General features: G+C 43.4%; 1 protein-coding gene across 3 annotated transcripts in view; it reads right to left on the bottom strand.

Annotated features, from left to right (window-relative positions):
* FNIP1 (folliculin interacting protein 1) overlaps positions 1-14,326 on the bottom strand; it is a 61,643-nt gene that overhangs the window by 11,317 nt on the left and 36,000 nt on the right. For 2 of the 3 annotated variants that reach the window (XM_032196876.1, XM_032196877.1), the window contains exons 3-11: positions 13,347-13,490; positions 9,032-9,132; positions 8,705-8,779; positions 8,133-8,224; positions 5,937-6,020; positions 4,858-4,929; positions 3,987-4,122; positions 3,240-3,441; positions 2,341-2,426 (exon numbers count right to left, since the gene is read on the bottom strand). In XM_032196876.1, coding sequence (XP_032052767.1) covers positions 2,341-2,426; positions 3,240-3,441; positions 3,987-4,122; positions 4,858-4,929; positions 5,937-6,020; positions 8,133-8,224; positions 8,705-8,779; positions 9,032-9,132; positions 13,347-13,490 — 992 coding nt within the window. The remainder of the gene's footprint in view (positions 1-2,340; positions 2,427-3,239; positions 3,442-3,986; positions 4,123-4,857; positions 4,930-5,936; positions 6,021-8,132; positions 8,225-8,704; positions 8,780-9,031; positions 9,133-13,346; positions 13,491-14,326) is intronic. The other variant, XM_032196878.1, reaches the window with a different exon arrangement.

Here is a 14,326-nt window from a genome sequence, read left to right on the forward strand (position 1 = left end):
GCAAAACGACTCATGGCGCAAGGGTGGGCCTGGGGCTGGGCACCGCACTGATGGCAGACGTGGCGATAGCATCGGTTTGTGGAAGCAGTCTAAGCCTTTCAGGGAAAGCAGCTGTGTTTTCCTTTTTCCTTTGAAATTCCATTAAAAAAAAAAAAGTCCTCCTTCCAAAGGGAAAAAAAAAAAAAAAAAGAACACCTGCAAGGAGTTAAAGCAGCACGGGATTATGTTTTAGAAACACCAGCCCACTGCAGTCAGCGCCCTTCTTCCCTCCAGCGGAATTTGCTTAAGAGGGTAGAAATCAACACAAGTCTCAGGTTCACCAAAGGACTTGAGCTCCTGACTTCCCCGTGACTTCAGTGGGAACGCAGACGCCTAAAGAGATAATAGTGGCCTAAATGGGTTTGCTGAACCCGTGCCAAAACAACTTTGCATCCAGCCTCTGGTATTTAAATACGCCTTTTTTTCTTACTATAGGCATATTGCTCTGCTTTGAAAGGCTCCTGCACGGTACAGGAAGGCTTTCCTTACGGTACAGAAAGGTTTTCCTATCATCACAAGACTTTCCTTTCGGTGAGCAGCCTGCAGTGCAGGGCTCGGGGCCGTGCCAGCCTGCAGGACCAGCCGGGGGCACGGGCTAGCGCTGCGTCAAAAAATGCAATCACCCAAGTCTGCCGCCCCGGGAAAACCATTTATACAAAATTAAACTGGGTTTAATTTACCTCGCTATGCTATTAAAGAGTAATATTTGTATCGCCATGGAAACCTCTGCACCAAGTGGCAGTTACACGCGTGCTCCCGGCGCGGGTTACGCAACAGCCGGGTCATGCGCGGGACCGCATCCTACAACGCTCGGCGAGATGAGACCAGACAGCCGACCCTGGAGGGGATGGATGGGACAGGACACGGGACGTTACCTCCCTGCCCTGCAGGGCACAGCCCCGTGAACCTCCCTTCGAGGAGGAAAAAGCCAGCACGGTGTTTTCAGGCTCATTTTTCCTGCTTTTGACTCTGGACACAGTGCCCCTCTCCACCGCCCTGAGAGCGTTTAGCTGGGGAGGAAAAGAAGGGACAAAGTCCACCGAATGTATCTGCGGGGGAGAACGATCTGGGGGAAGTTTTGGGAAAACAGCTGGGCAGATGGTGTTATCAGGGGATGGGAATGCAAAGAAATTGCTCGGGGTGAGAAGGGGGAGGAGAGGAAGAGGGGGAGCAGAAAAGCCTGTGGCTGCTCAGAGTTGCTTAACCCGTCCCAGGCCCCCTGGGCAGAGTCTGCGGCTCTCAAAAGTTTCGTGCTCCCTCAGCTCCAGTTCTTGGCACAGCTCATCCCATCTCGTTCTTGCTGCGGGCCCACGTGCTCTCTGCCTTGCCTCCTGTCCCTGCCGAACACATCCTGTGCCCTCCCTCGACACTTCCCTGGGGAGAGGTTCTAAAAATAAAATAAAAAATACTGTGCCTTCCTCCTGCAACACCACCTAGTTCATGGCATCCAGGTAGCACGCAGAACTACAGAAAAATAGGTGAGAATGTAAAGTAAAATGCATCCTGATGACAATTTTCTTTGTAAAGCATCAGAGCCTTGTCTTGTGTAATGTCTTTAAGAAGTAGCTCGATGCTGGTTGTAAAAGGAAGCACGCTGCCACTCCCATCTGAGAGGAGATGAATCACTTGAAACAGACGGATTTCATTTTATTTCCCTCCCCATTACTTAAACTCTGGAAAGAACACACGGTTAAATGCCAGGGATGTGCTTATCTGTGTTACTTCGTATAGTAACTGCTGAACAGAGACTCTCTGCAGGTACTGATAGCAAGAGATTACAGCAGTGCATTTTTCTGTGTGAAGACGATAGTCCTCCTTCTTCATAGCTGGTTATCTGAAACTCATTTAGAGCAAAACTTAGAGCAGGGTGAAGGTCTTGTTTTGTTCATACATCAAGAAAATACCAACTAGAGGAGGATTTCCCTAATGTGGATTTGCAGTTCTTATCCCCCTCTCACTGGGTCTCAGTTTAAGAGGTGGCTGGGGGCTTCGTTACCACCTAACGCACAGAAAACCTTGGTCACTTACACCCTGCTCACGCTCAACCCTTATGGATACAAGCACTTGACCAAATCTAAAACCACAAACAGAATAGACTGGCTTGCTATCACCAATACATTTATGGCACTTAAGTTTAACAGAAGACATTGGACATCGTACTTTTCTAGGTGTCAAGAGCATTTTCCTTTTCAGATAAGAACTCTAAGGGCTGAAAAATCCTGCACTGCGGAGGAGGTCCTTCTAAACCACTTCAGTGCTTTTGAAGAAACAGGCGTAAAAGACACAAGACAAACTGCTCACCTGAATTCATTCAGGGCATCAACAATTCTGTTATACGCCAAACTCCGCTGACTGGCATCAGCTGATCTACGACTCATTTTCATAGCCTTGAAAACAATCATTAAACAGATAAGTAACACCAGACATAGTTATAGAAGCACAGAAAATGGAAAACAAAGTCATGTGTTTGACTTTATCTTTCATGGAACCAGTCATGCAAATAATTTTTTTTTTTAAGTGATAAAATGATGGTACAAGTGCCAACTTTCATATCTGAGGGAAGATAGGTGAGGCACATGCATTTGCAGCCTCTGATTCTTCAGTGCTTTTCATCATTCAAGGCATAAAAGAGGTCAAAGTTTTTATTGCAGTGGTGAAGTAACCACTAAGTATTTCCTAGAAGAGAGATTTGAAGCAAATCTAACCACATGTTTGAAAGTTTCCTACACATCAGAATCAGGGGCTTAAAACAAAAGGGGAAAAAAAAAAACATAGGGAAAGTGAGAACTTGATATTTATTTACACTCTGGAATATCCTAGAGATAGGCTCTTATCCTGCATCCACAATGTTCAGATATAGCTGAAGCAGGGAGGCAAAGGTGGCCTTAAAAGCACCTTTCCCAATGGCTGATCCTGGGCTTGCTGGGAACCAACGCAGCCTACTGACTGTTGTAGCTTTCAGCAATCCCTGCAGCACAATGCAACATGTCCTGTCCTCACCCCAAGCTTTGCTTCTGCTCGCAATAAGAAACATCAAAGATGTTGTGGAGCAAAGTTCCTTTCTGGTGCAGTTCCAATAGCAGGCAGCAAATTGATCCCTCTTTTGTAAACCAGTAACAAGAGTCAGAAATTAAATCTGAAAGGGCTGAGGGGGAACGTATAGCAACACAAGTGCAAGAATCAAGAGAGATTGCATTTACCTGTTCTATTGCACTCTTCAGTTTGTTCATGTGACTCTCAAAGAGTGGAAAATGTGAGAAGAAGAATTCATTAAATTTGTTGTTCTCATCTTCATCTCTTGAGAGTGAAAAAATAACTCCAATTGCTATCTTCTTCTTCCTAACAATTCCTGGGCTAGGACCAGAGCTGTCATCTGACAAGTTAAAGCTTTCATCCATGGACCTTGAAGCACAGAAAAAATAGAAAGTTAATGTAATCCACTGTTTAAAGTTGTACCTTGGTTTCCTGTGCAATTAAATTCTAGAACATTTAACTTCAATGAACACCATTTGTTTGCACGTGTTGTCAAAGCAGTAACACCCTTCAATAGCACCCATTTTGCAATTCTTTAAAAGCAATCATTAATTAATCCTGCAATCACAAAATCTGGAACCAGGTTCAAAGCATTTGTGGGATTAGAATATGGCTTCCTAGTTTGCCCTTACCTCTGCCAAGAATTTGAGTAGGATTTTAGGGCTTCTCATCCTCAAAAGTACAGCCTACAGGTTTATGTTTTGCTAAAGGTTTTCCCGTTAGTGCAAAACAGTGACTGGCATGAAGAAAACGGACACTGAAAAGATCAGGTGTGGAACTGCAGCCTGACTTACACCTTTGTAAATACCTCATGGAAGCAACAGCAAGAAGAGGTGTATATATGCAAGAGCAGAATCAAGCTGACAATGGTGGGAAATTATGGGAAGCAACCCGCAGTATCACTCCCAGCTCACCATCGAGGGAAGACCCCGTTCTCCAAGCTGGTGGTCTGACTGCGACGCCACCGCCGCTGGTAGCTGCTGGCACAGCTCTTGTTAAACGAAGAGCCCGGAGATGGAAACGGAGTGATGAGCAGACTGCTCAGAGACGCTGCAATAACAAAAGCAGTAAATAAAAACCTCTCCAGGAGAAAGAATATTTGGAAAATAATACCAGCAACTTAACTATGACCCTGAACATAAACTGGTGTTGCTCATGAAGAGCCTTCTCTTTTGCTTATCAGTGCTTCTTATCTAAAAACAACCGGTTTATAACAACATTAACAAGCTGTACAAGCACTACAAGGGTGGGACAGTCCTGCAGTTGTATATAATAGCCAACTTACAGGCTGCACCTTGCTCATCAACCCCAAGCAGCGGGAAATAAATTCTTTGTAGATAGGAGTAACATTAATCACATCTTTTAAAGGTCTTTCCACCCCCAGTGCCCAATACCCTGAATGAGGGAGGGAGGGAGGGGTTCTTTGAAGGCAAACTCATGTTTTAGCATCAGTACCCTCCTCAATTTGGTAAAGACATAACAAGTGTTGTGTAGAAATACTGCAAACTCATTTCAATATTTAATCTGGCTTGTTTATTTGCAGTATGCTTTAATAAACCGCACTGCTGTTCAGATTAGCTCTGTGACGTTCCTAATGGAATACCCTGGATGCCTAAGGTATTTGTCCATACGTATTATGTACACATTAAAGCTTATATATAACAAAAAAGAATGGTCACATTTCAGGAAAGCTATTTGATGATGTCTAGATGTCTCAGTAACAAGACAGATGACTACCTTAATATTTTCAGAGTCTATAGGGTTAATGCACAGAACTGACATTACCAGATCTCGCTATACCACTGTCTCTGTCCTCATTCTGCTCCCTCCCAGGCATATCCATAGGGTTGCTGTGAACTGTAAAACAAGGAGCACCAATTAGCAGGGGAATATACAGTTCCTTTCTTGTTTGCAGATCTCCGTGTAATTATTGAAACAAAAACATGCTCATTAATTCAGATCAACAGCACTGCACAAGGCCATCACCAAGAAAGGCTGCTTAGCTGAACAAGCCAAGGCACTTATTTGAAAAGCTCACATGTAACTTTCTGCAGTCCATACACCTACTTCAGTACAAACCGAACCAGGCTCACTTTCACTATTTCTTTATGTGGGTATTTTTTGATAAAATTTTAGACTACCAAAAGGATGTTAGCCACATAGGTAATATTCAGTGTATAAACCAAAAAAAAAAAAAAAACACAAACCAGTATCAACAAGATTTCATTCATATACTGGCCTTCTCAGCTCCTATGTATATAATTTTAAAAGGATTTTACAATGATGTCTTGAAGAAAATAAATACTTTGAAATTGTGAGCAGTGTATTGGCTGTTCAGCTAAGCCATAAGCCATCCAGATTCACAATCTGCATATGCAGAAGATCAAAAGTGTATCAGGCTTAACAGACTAAAACGTGATGTATTTTACAAATGTGCCTGTGAAATAGAAGCTACTCAGCCATGGAAATAAGACCCAGACACTTAAAGCAAGAAAAATCCATTTTGTATCAAGCTAGGTTACTTTTAGATTTTAGTTGGTTTGAAACAAGTCCAGATCAAAATAGCTTGACGCTATTGCGAAATATTATTTCTAGAAAGATGAAATCCTGTATTAAATCTGTGTAAGTTTTTCAAACAAAACGAAGCAAAAAAGCAACCAAGCAGTCCCCAAAGAGGACTATGTAAATTCCTGCTGTCCTCTGGGGATTTAAAGCATGTACCCAAACAGATAAGAGAGCAGAAATCACTGTCCCTTTTTGTATTAAATAAATAATAATCTTATTTCCAGGGCTGCACTACAAATCCACGTTTTGTCACCCCAGCTAGACTAGCCACACAGCACAGCACACAGCAAACTGCAAACCTGCAAAGAAAGAGGCGCTCCGGATCAGGCGGAGCGGACCTTGTTCAGAGAATGCCCGCCTAGGGCTGCAAAGCTGTGAAAGACCTACATGGCAAAACGTAAAATACACATGAAAGAATGAGGTTAGTAAAGCAGAACAGTCTGTAGGGAGGGGGCCAAGGGCAGGGAGAAGATATAAGCCAACATAAATGCAGACTAACGTACGCAGGAAAATAGCTCTTACACTTAACAAGAACGTTGAGTCAAGGAGTATGGCTTATAGCTGAAATCCACAGTACGTATAGAATAAAAATAATAGAGCCAGCTTTACACCATCTCCCATATAAGGATGGGCTTCTGTCCACGGGCTTTTATTTATTTTATTTTTCTCTGTTGAAAATGATTAATTTATGCAGGCTCGAAGCAGAACTTGATCACAAACAGGAGATTCATCTCGGAGCACAATGTTTGTTTTAACATCCACACTGGGGGGGTGTCTGAGGAACGCCGTCGCTGAAGGCGATGGGGGAGGAAGGGAGGGAAGGCAGGAATAATTCGTCTTGGTGGAACCAAGAGAAAATTACAGGCCGAAGTAGCTGTTCTGAGAAGTACATCGGGGTAGTGAAATCGTATAGAAAATAAAACGTTAGCAGCCCTAGCGGTTTGGATTAAAAGTAACACGGGGGCATAGATCTACAAGGGGCAGAGTGTATTTACTGTACACAGAGCTGGAAAAAATAAACGGGTAGTTTTAATGAGTTAATTGCCAGTCCCTCTCCCAGATTCGAAGCTCCTGCTCCAAGTTTACTGAGTGCAGAAAACGTGAAGGCTGCAGTGCCACAAAGCTCCCTTCCGTCCTCCTGGGTCTTCGCTCCTCATTAGAGGAAAGGCCATGACTAGCCCTTTTTTTTTTTTTTAAACCAGCATAGCTAAAAAAAGCAGCTTGTAAATAGTTCCCAACCAAAACACATAGAGCCTTCTCCTATCACAGCCTGGCAAGAGTCGGCGAGTCAGGAGCAGCCTCTGGTATTTAGCAGAGTTGTCAGAAACGCTGCAGTTACAGATTAACCTCTGTGCCTGCCTTACCCAAGGTTCCCTCCGCGCCGAAATGGGAACTGTAAACAAACGTCCTCCGACAGCCTGAGAACCACAGGGCTCAGTTACAGACATTTCAGCATCCTCCTCCAGCAGCCCCCTCGCCGCTTCTCGTAGGTGCCCAGCAGTGCTCCTCCTGGGAGCACGCAGCTGGCACCCAGACCAGCTTTGGTCTGTGCCTGAGCTGCAGAAGAGCATTTAAGCTCAGGCTTAGCTTCAAGAATTCTACACCGTGAGTTGAAGTCAATGGGAAAGAGAGAAGTGGACACTTGCATCCAACAAGAATTAAGACCATGGAAGAGCCAGAGACCCAGTCAGGGTAACAAAGTCATCAAATTCACTCCATACCTCCAACCCTAGAAAGGTAGATTTTACAGACAGCAATATTCTGTAATGTGTAAAAAGAAGTCCCTTATTCCACCTAGCACAAAAGACATTTTGTTTGGAAAGCAGACCATCTAAGCCAAGGGAAAGGGAAGACGTGCTTCCACCTGAGCACTGAAGTACAGAATCTTTACTCTCAGCTCTACTGCCTGCATGGGGAAAAGCCAACATCTTTCACTCTGTTATCTAAAGCTTGTGAAGCTTTCACCTACAGCAATTCCACAACAGCTGAGAATCAAAGACTCCAAATCATTTTTCAAGACTGCTTAACTTCAAAGATCAGACCAAAAAAAAACAAAACACCACCATCCATCTAATCTGATCAAAAACTAAAGTGCAACTGTGCAAGGTTAACTTTGTACGGAATATGCAACCACATGTGCTAAGGTGGCCAGAGTACAGAAGGGAATGGAAATTATTAACAAAAACAAAATTGGGGAACTAAGCCAGGAAGAATCAGTCCTGCCTCATCTGAGATGTGCTGCTTAGAAGTTCTACAGACTGTTATTTTCCAACATATTTCTCTATGTATTTTCACATACACGTGCATAGCTGCATATATTAATCCTCTGTCAATTCCTTGAACTAATTTATTCTCTTCCTAACCTCATCAACAATAATTTTCTGTAAAGTTCTTAGCTTCCTTGTTTTTTTATTTGATTCTACTTAGAAGACTTTCATATTCTAGAACCTGTGATTACTCAAAGATAATAGGAAATAAAATCATTTTATAATTACCTATATTCCCGAGAAGTCCATTCATAATCGTACTGTGGTCAGGCTTTAACGTATTGCTGTCTTGATTAATGAACTCAAGACTGTCCTGCAACCTAAAAAATCCAGAAAATAAAACATACAGCAAAACCTGTGATTTGTGTTTCAGTTTAATACAGCACCACTTCATCATAGCTCAAATGGAACAGACAAGGTAAGAATGCAGACTTACACTAGAACAAGCCACATTCTGGGGTGGGTCAATTAACACACAGAAAGCAAAATATCAAACAGTCCAAAGCCTGATGTTTTTGTAACATCTTTTTCTTCATCTTGGACTGAATTCCCCAACTCCACTGTTCTGTTCTCATCCCGTTCTGTTCTCATCCCGTCTCCTCTGTACCTCACAATACCAAGCTCCAAAGGAATGGCTCATTCATTCGCTTAAAGCAAACTGAGGTGAAGACAACCACAAGGGAAAGGTGAGGAGACCCGTGGCAGGATATAACAGATGGCTATTTTTCCAAAAAGAGGTCTTCCATGTTTTTTACATTCATCTGGTCATAAGCAATAGATAGGATTTCTAACAGACTCACGTATTCAGACTTCCATAGATGCTGCTTCCAGTGCGAGCTGTGAAAACTTTGCTGAGCATGAGCTGAGGAGGTGAGCTAGAGGTCAAAACGGAAGATGTCAGTCAGAAGCAGTGCCAGGACAGGCTTTTCATCTCCATTTCACAACCTTCCAGATTTTATAGACCTAAACACAACTTAACAACCTTTTGTGTACGAAGTGACAACAGAATAGCTTTAAAGCAAACCAGAAATTCCTTTTCATCTACACTTGCAGCATTCAGTTCATTCTAAATTGGCACTGAGGATTAAATCTGCTGAAATGACCAGCAGTAAAAAAATGCAACTTACCGGATCTGGTGAATTTTCAATGTGGAGCCCTTATAGCTCATGGCCACAGAGCCAAACATCATCTCTCCAAGCATGTTAGCATCTGAAGAGCACCGAGAACCCTGAAAAAAAATCCACTTGTTTTTAGGCATTTTAGAAGCACATTTCCATTTAAGGCAACATAAACCGAAGGAAAATAGACCTCATGTAAAAGATGAACATGCAAAATCTCTCTCTCTATAACACTGTCAAACACACTAAGTTGAACAGTTCAGTAACGATAACGCTAGAACAGAAAGTGATCTTCAAATGGGCTGTGCAGCAAACCACTAAAATCATCCAACACACCTAACCCATCCAGGGCAGGGGGGCAGATTCAGGCTGCACTGAGCCAGGGGACTAAGAAGTGTAAAGGGTGTGATTACACACTTGGATGAAACAGAAGCAGTAAGCCCAAACCTCGTAACTGGTGGACAAGAGGCAGCACAAGTTCACTGGTGATCTTACGCAGATTGCCCACTGGAGCCATGCTGGACCTGTGGTTTCTCAACAAATATTGATTTGTAACTTAGCCACGGATGGTGTTTTGTGCTTGATACATCTTTCTCTCTTGTTTCCTGGTGCCTTCTCCTGCGAAGGCACCAGGGAAGAGCTGCAGCTCTCCGAGCTGCATGCCGTGCTGGAGATGAGCATTTCCTGCTAGCTGGCTGGCCAGAGCCTGCTGTAAGGCACGCTGCCCAACTACAAAGGAGGAACGCCACTGCTCAGGATCACAGGCTAGATCAAACGCTGCAAACAAAACCCTAAAATTACAAGGTTACTCAGGGCAATCAACTGCAGACGACTGCTCAGATGACAGTCATCTAATTTGTATGCTGTCAATGCCTGAGATTACCGTCCCTTTATGCAGGGCTGTTTCTTCTCTAGGCTAGCAGCATGCTAGCACTGGCTCTCCATTTGTGCCTTGCCCTGATTAATTTGAAATGCTGTGGTCCTGCACTCACAGAGCTCAGGCAGCTCACAGATGAGATACTTTGGTACTATGCAAGAGAGCAATACACCTCCTCTGAGGTGAGTGATAACTCAGATCACTGCCTCAGAGCAATCCTTCCAAAAACTGTTCCTAAAACCAGCCATGGAAATAACCTTGTTCTTGGAAAATGCTAGGTGACGTATCCCCGTACCCCTTATCAAAGCCCTGAACGCGCAGGATCCCCACTCAGATTCCTAAATAGGCTTGGAATATATCTCGATGTTTGCCCAGCGTCAGGCAGTGAGCTCATAGCACAATCAAGGACAGGGTGTCCACACCACGGATTCCTACCAGGAATAAGGAGTGATACGGAGACGACCACTCAATGCTAGCCCGCAGAACAAGGGCAAGAAGAAGGAAATGCTGATCGACCAAAAGGCAGCACACTTGTAACGCTCCCTAATTTCCAGCTCTTCTCAAGCACTCTCAATTAAGATGACAGTCCTTTAACAGACATCCTATTAACCTCTGAAGTCTGCTATCACTGCAAGAAAGATAGGGGAGAACTAAAAGGAGCAATCAGAGTTATAATAATGAGGATGTAATTGCAAGGTTTGCTCGTGTTCATATGACAAGGCAAAATCTGGTCGTCAGCTGAGTCACACAGAAATTTCCACCCTTACTTTCCAAGATACCTCCCTGCCTAACTGTCTGGGTGCACTGTAGGTAGGACTGGAAAAACTAGACTTGAATCAGTCAGCAGGACCCAGATGCTCCAGGGAAGTGCAAGAATGAAATTTAATGGCTCTGGGAAACGATGGCTCTGTCAGCATCACGAAACCTCGACGCGAGGAAACTACCAATTATTACAGCCAAATATTCTGATTGCTATTTTTTACATCTGTCGCAGATCTCCAATTGAAGGCCTTGTTCTGAATAAATGTCGAGCCCTTGATGGTCAGTTTTGGTTTCTACTTTCTGCTAGTGTGAAAATCTGTTTCTACAGCTGAGGAAATAAATGCTTGAAAGTAAAATATTGATTTTCCTTGTCAAGAAACCAAATTAAAAAAAGCAAGTGAAAATCAGCTGCTTTCAAATTTAATTATAGGGGTTTCCCTTCCCTCTGAGAGACAGAGACAAGCAATGCTGAAGGCAAAGAGCGTGGTAAGAGGCACCCATGGTCTCTTTCAGTCTCTTTTCATCTACACTTCATGGCAACTATTAAGCTATGCATAACAGAAGACGCACATCTTTAATGCACTCAATATGGAAACACTACTGCAGCTCAACTCCTTGCCTTTAAATCTGCAAAATAAAGGTCACTTGAGACCAAAGTAGAGTGCAATCAGCTGAGGAAAGAGGTTAAATATTAAAAACTCAAATGAAAAATAGCCAAGGAGCATCTGGTAAAAAGGGCAGAACCTCCAGCATTGACAGCTTGGACACGTACCAATTCCCTAGGTCATATTTACAAGCTCACATTAAAAAAGATCATAAACCACCAGTAAGTGTTTGTTACTGCACATTACCATATTGGAGCTAGTAACATTTGCATTATTTGGAAATTACTTTTCTTAATATAACACCTCAAGCATTTACTATTCCATATGCTGTACATATTGTCCTATTAATAGCTCAGTACGCATATAAATCAAAAAGGCAATACGGAGATCATCTCAAATGTTGTGATCAACAGTTCTGGAAGACTTTCAGTCTTGAAAACATTGACAAGCAGGTACAGAAGAGGTAACGCTAGTGTAATAATGTCCAAAACCTTGGATTTCACCTTCCAAAGAACAATTAGAATTGCCCATCTCTTGTCAAAGTGTACTGAAACGAGGAAACAAAGAACTACGTAACCGTCCTATTAACATTGTATTACGTGGACTTCCATTTTATACCATTAAAAAAAGCAACAGAAGAACTTATAAATACTGCAAACCCATTAAGTAGCTTCTGAAGGTACAAAACAGAGCAGTTAGAAGACAGGAAATACCAGGCTGACGGACGCCTGGACAAACTTACTAGGGCCCTTTCATATACATGATAGATTACGATACAGATTTTATCATGCAGTAAAAAACTCCTGTATTTATGGATCTCTGCTCACTTGCTGAGGAGGCCTGGAAGGAATACTGGCCTTGCAGTAAATAATTTACAGCAAATACTCTGCGGAAGACCAATTTAAGCTGGAAGATTCTCGCACACTTTCCGAGCCAGACACAGAGCCACGCACCAGTTCACTTCGGTGAGATTTTGACTGGGAGATATGCATGAGGAAGTGAGGACTTAAAAGGGAAAACTTTCCACAACTTTAAAATACGCTGCCGTGCTAACCACTAAAATTAATTTCCTTTAATAACGTTGGACGTTGTTTGTAGAGAGGCCGCCCAGCAGGAGAGAAGATTTCTGGCTAGTGGGGGGATGTCGCTTTTCTTGGTCGCACGATACATGAAGGGGGTCATCCCGTGCTGGAAGGAAGCTGCAGACAGAAACATCTCTTCCTTCCATCACCACGGCTAAATGCCCTTCCAGGAAGGGAGGAATGGAAAACAGACCTTCAGCCACCTTTTGAAACTGTAGAGAAGCATGTGATGTGAAAGAGAAAACAAGAAGAATCTGCAGCTCACCAAACACAGCGAGAGCTAGCAGGACAGAGGGAAAGTCAGCACTGAAAGCTTCTTCGTTTCAATCTACAGTAGATGAAGACATCATAGTACTGTACTTCAGAATACGTCGTGGAGATAGCAGCCTCCCTCAAACACACAATTACTTCATTACAAAGAGTGGAAGGGCTTAGTTCTATTTCAGGATGGCTTAATATAAAACACTTGTGATCCATGGAAGGGGAGATGACAGAAATATATCCGTGTCAGATGACTCTAGCTACTCCCAGAGCCAAAATCTCTTATGTAAAATGTAACTCAAGTGTGCTGAAACCCTCGTTATAAAGCTGTTACCCAGACTATCCTTTCACACCGCATATTTCTGTGTTGCTTCCCTGGCATTTAGCTATCAAGTAAAATACACTACCTCACTGGTACCCAGATGGGATATTTGCGCCAAGTCTGCTCGCACTGACTAAGCGTTATCACCCAGGTCACAGGAAAGAACAAACGTCCTGAAGAACCTTCTGCTATTGAAGAACCATCTGAGAGTCCCAGCTGGTTGGTTTTAAACTTGTTCAAACCCAAGGCTATAGAATTAAATAAGGATCAGCCAGAATCAAGTCTGATTTTGACTAGAAATTGCTCTCCCCAGCCAGCATTTAATTCCAAGTGTTTCAAAACATTTGGTACCTCACCTGTTTTATGTATTTGACATAGTTATAAAAAAAAAAAAAAAAAAAGGAAGAGAACTCACCTGATATTTTGGGCATTGTTCTTTTGCATCAGAGAACGAGGAGGATGAATTGATTGAACTATCCAAGGAAGAAGAGCTGTCTCCTCCGGGCTTCAGTTGGCAACATTTCCCAAAAACTCGCACCTGAGCATCGCTGCAGAGTTTCTGAAACACACAACATGCGTGCCACACTGAGACCCCCAGCCACAAAATCACTGATTAGTGTGATGTTTATTGCACTTACCTGTCTGGGTAAAACATTTAAAGACATTTAACAGCTGAATGGGTTATGCACCAAGAAAATAGTTATCAGTATTTATTAGCATCTCTTGTAGCCTGGCTGTAGGAAAGAAAGCTGAGCTGGTTTACTTCCAGTTAGCCAGGAGCCAGCCCATCACTCCAACCCCATTTTCCTAAGCAGACATCCCTCTCTGAAGCTTTACCCATCTCTTTTTTAGGCCCAGGATTACGGGAAAGGAGGGCATCAAAGTGCTCAGAGGACAGCAACAATAGGCTCCACCTGTTGTCACCCCACTGCCTGTGCCCACTGGGGCAGAGGTGGCAGCGGTGTGACGTGCACAGCCAGACCACGCCACAACACAGCTCACGATGTACAGAAAAACACCCAGACTGGGAACGGTCGAGCCAGGGCAACACAGAATTTGGGAGAGATTCATGTGACTGGGCTAAGTGGGAAGAGAAGGCATTACTTTACGGATCTCTTCCTAGCTGTGTCCATGTCCCCGTGTCTTTCAGAGCAGTGGCACGGAGGAGACACGTTCCTTTCCTTCTGTTTTCAGTATGAGCGCACCGTGAGGCTGAACACGACAGCTGAAAACCACAGCTGGTGTTACAGAGAAGCCAGAGGAGTTCCACAAAAGGAGGGAGAAATGGTCCAAGGGTGATTTCTGATGCGTGATTCAGACAGAAAGCACAGCAAAAAAGGGAGCTAGAAGGGCTCGGATGGAGCTGGAACTGAAGTGTGGGATCACCTGGGTGTA

This window comes from Aythya fuligula, chromosome 14, assembly GCF_009819795.1.
Source record: "Aythya fuligula isolate bAytFul2 chromosome 14, bAytFul2.pri, whole genome shotgun sequence".
Taxonomy (NCBI): domain Eukaryota; kingdom Metazoa; phylum Chordata; class Aves; order Anseriformes; family Anatidae; genus Aythya; species Aythya fuligula.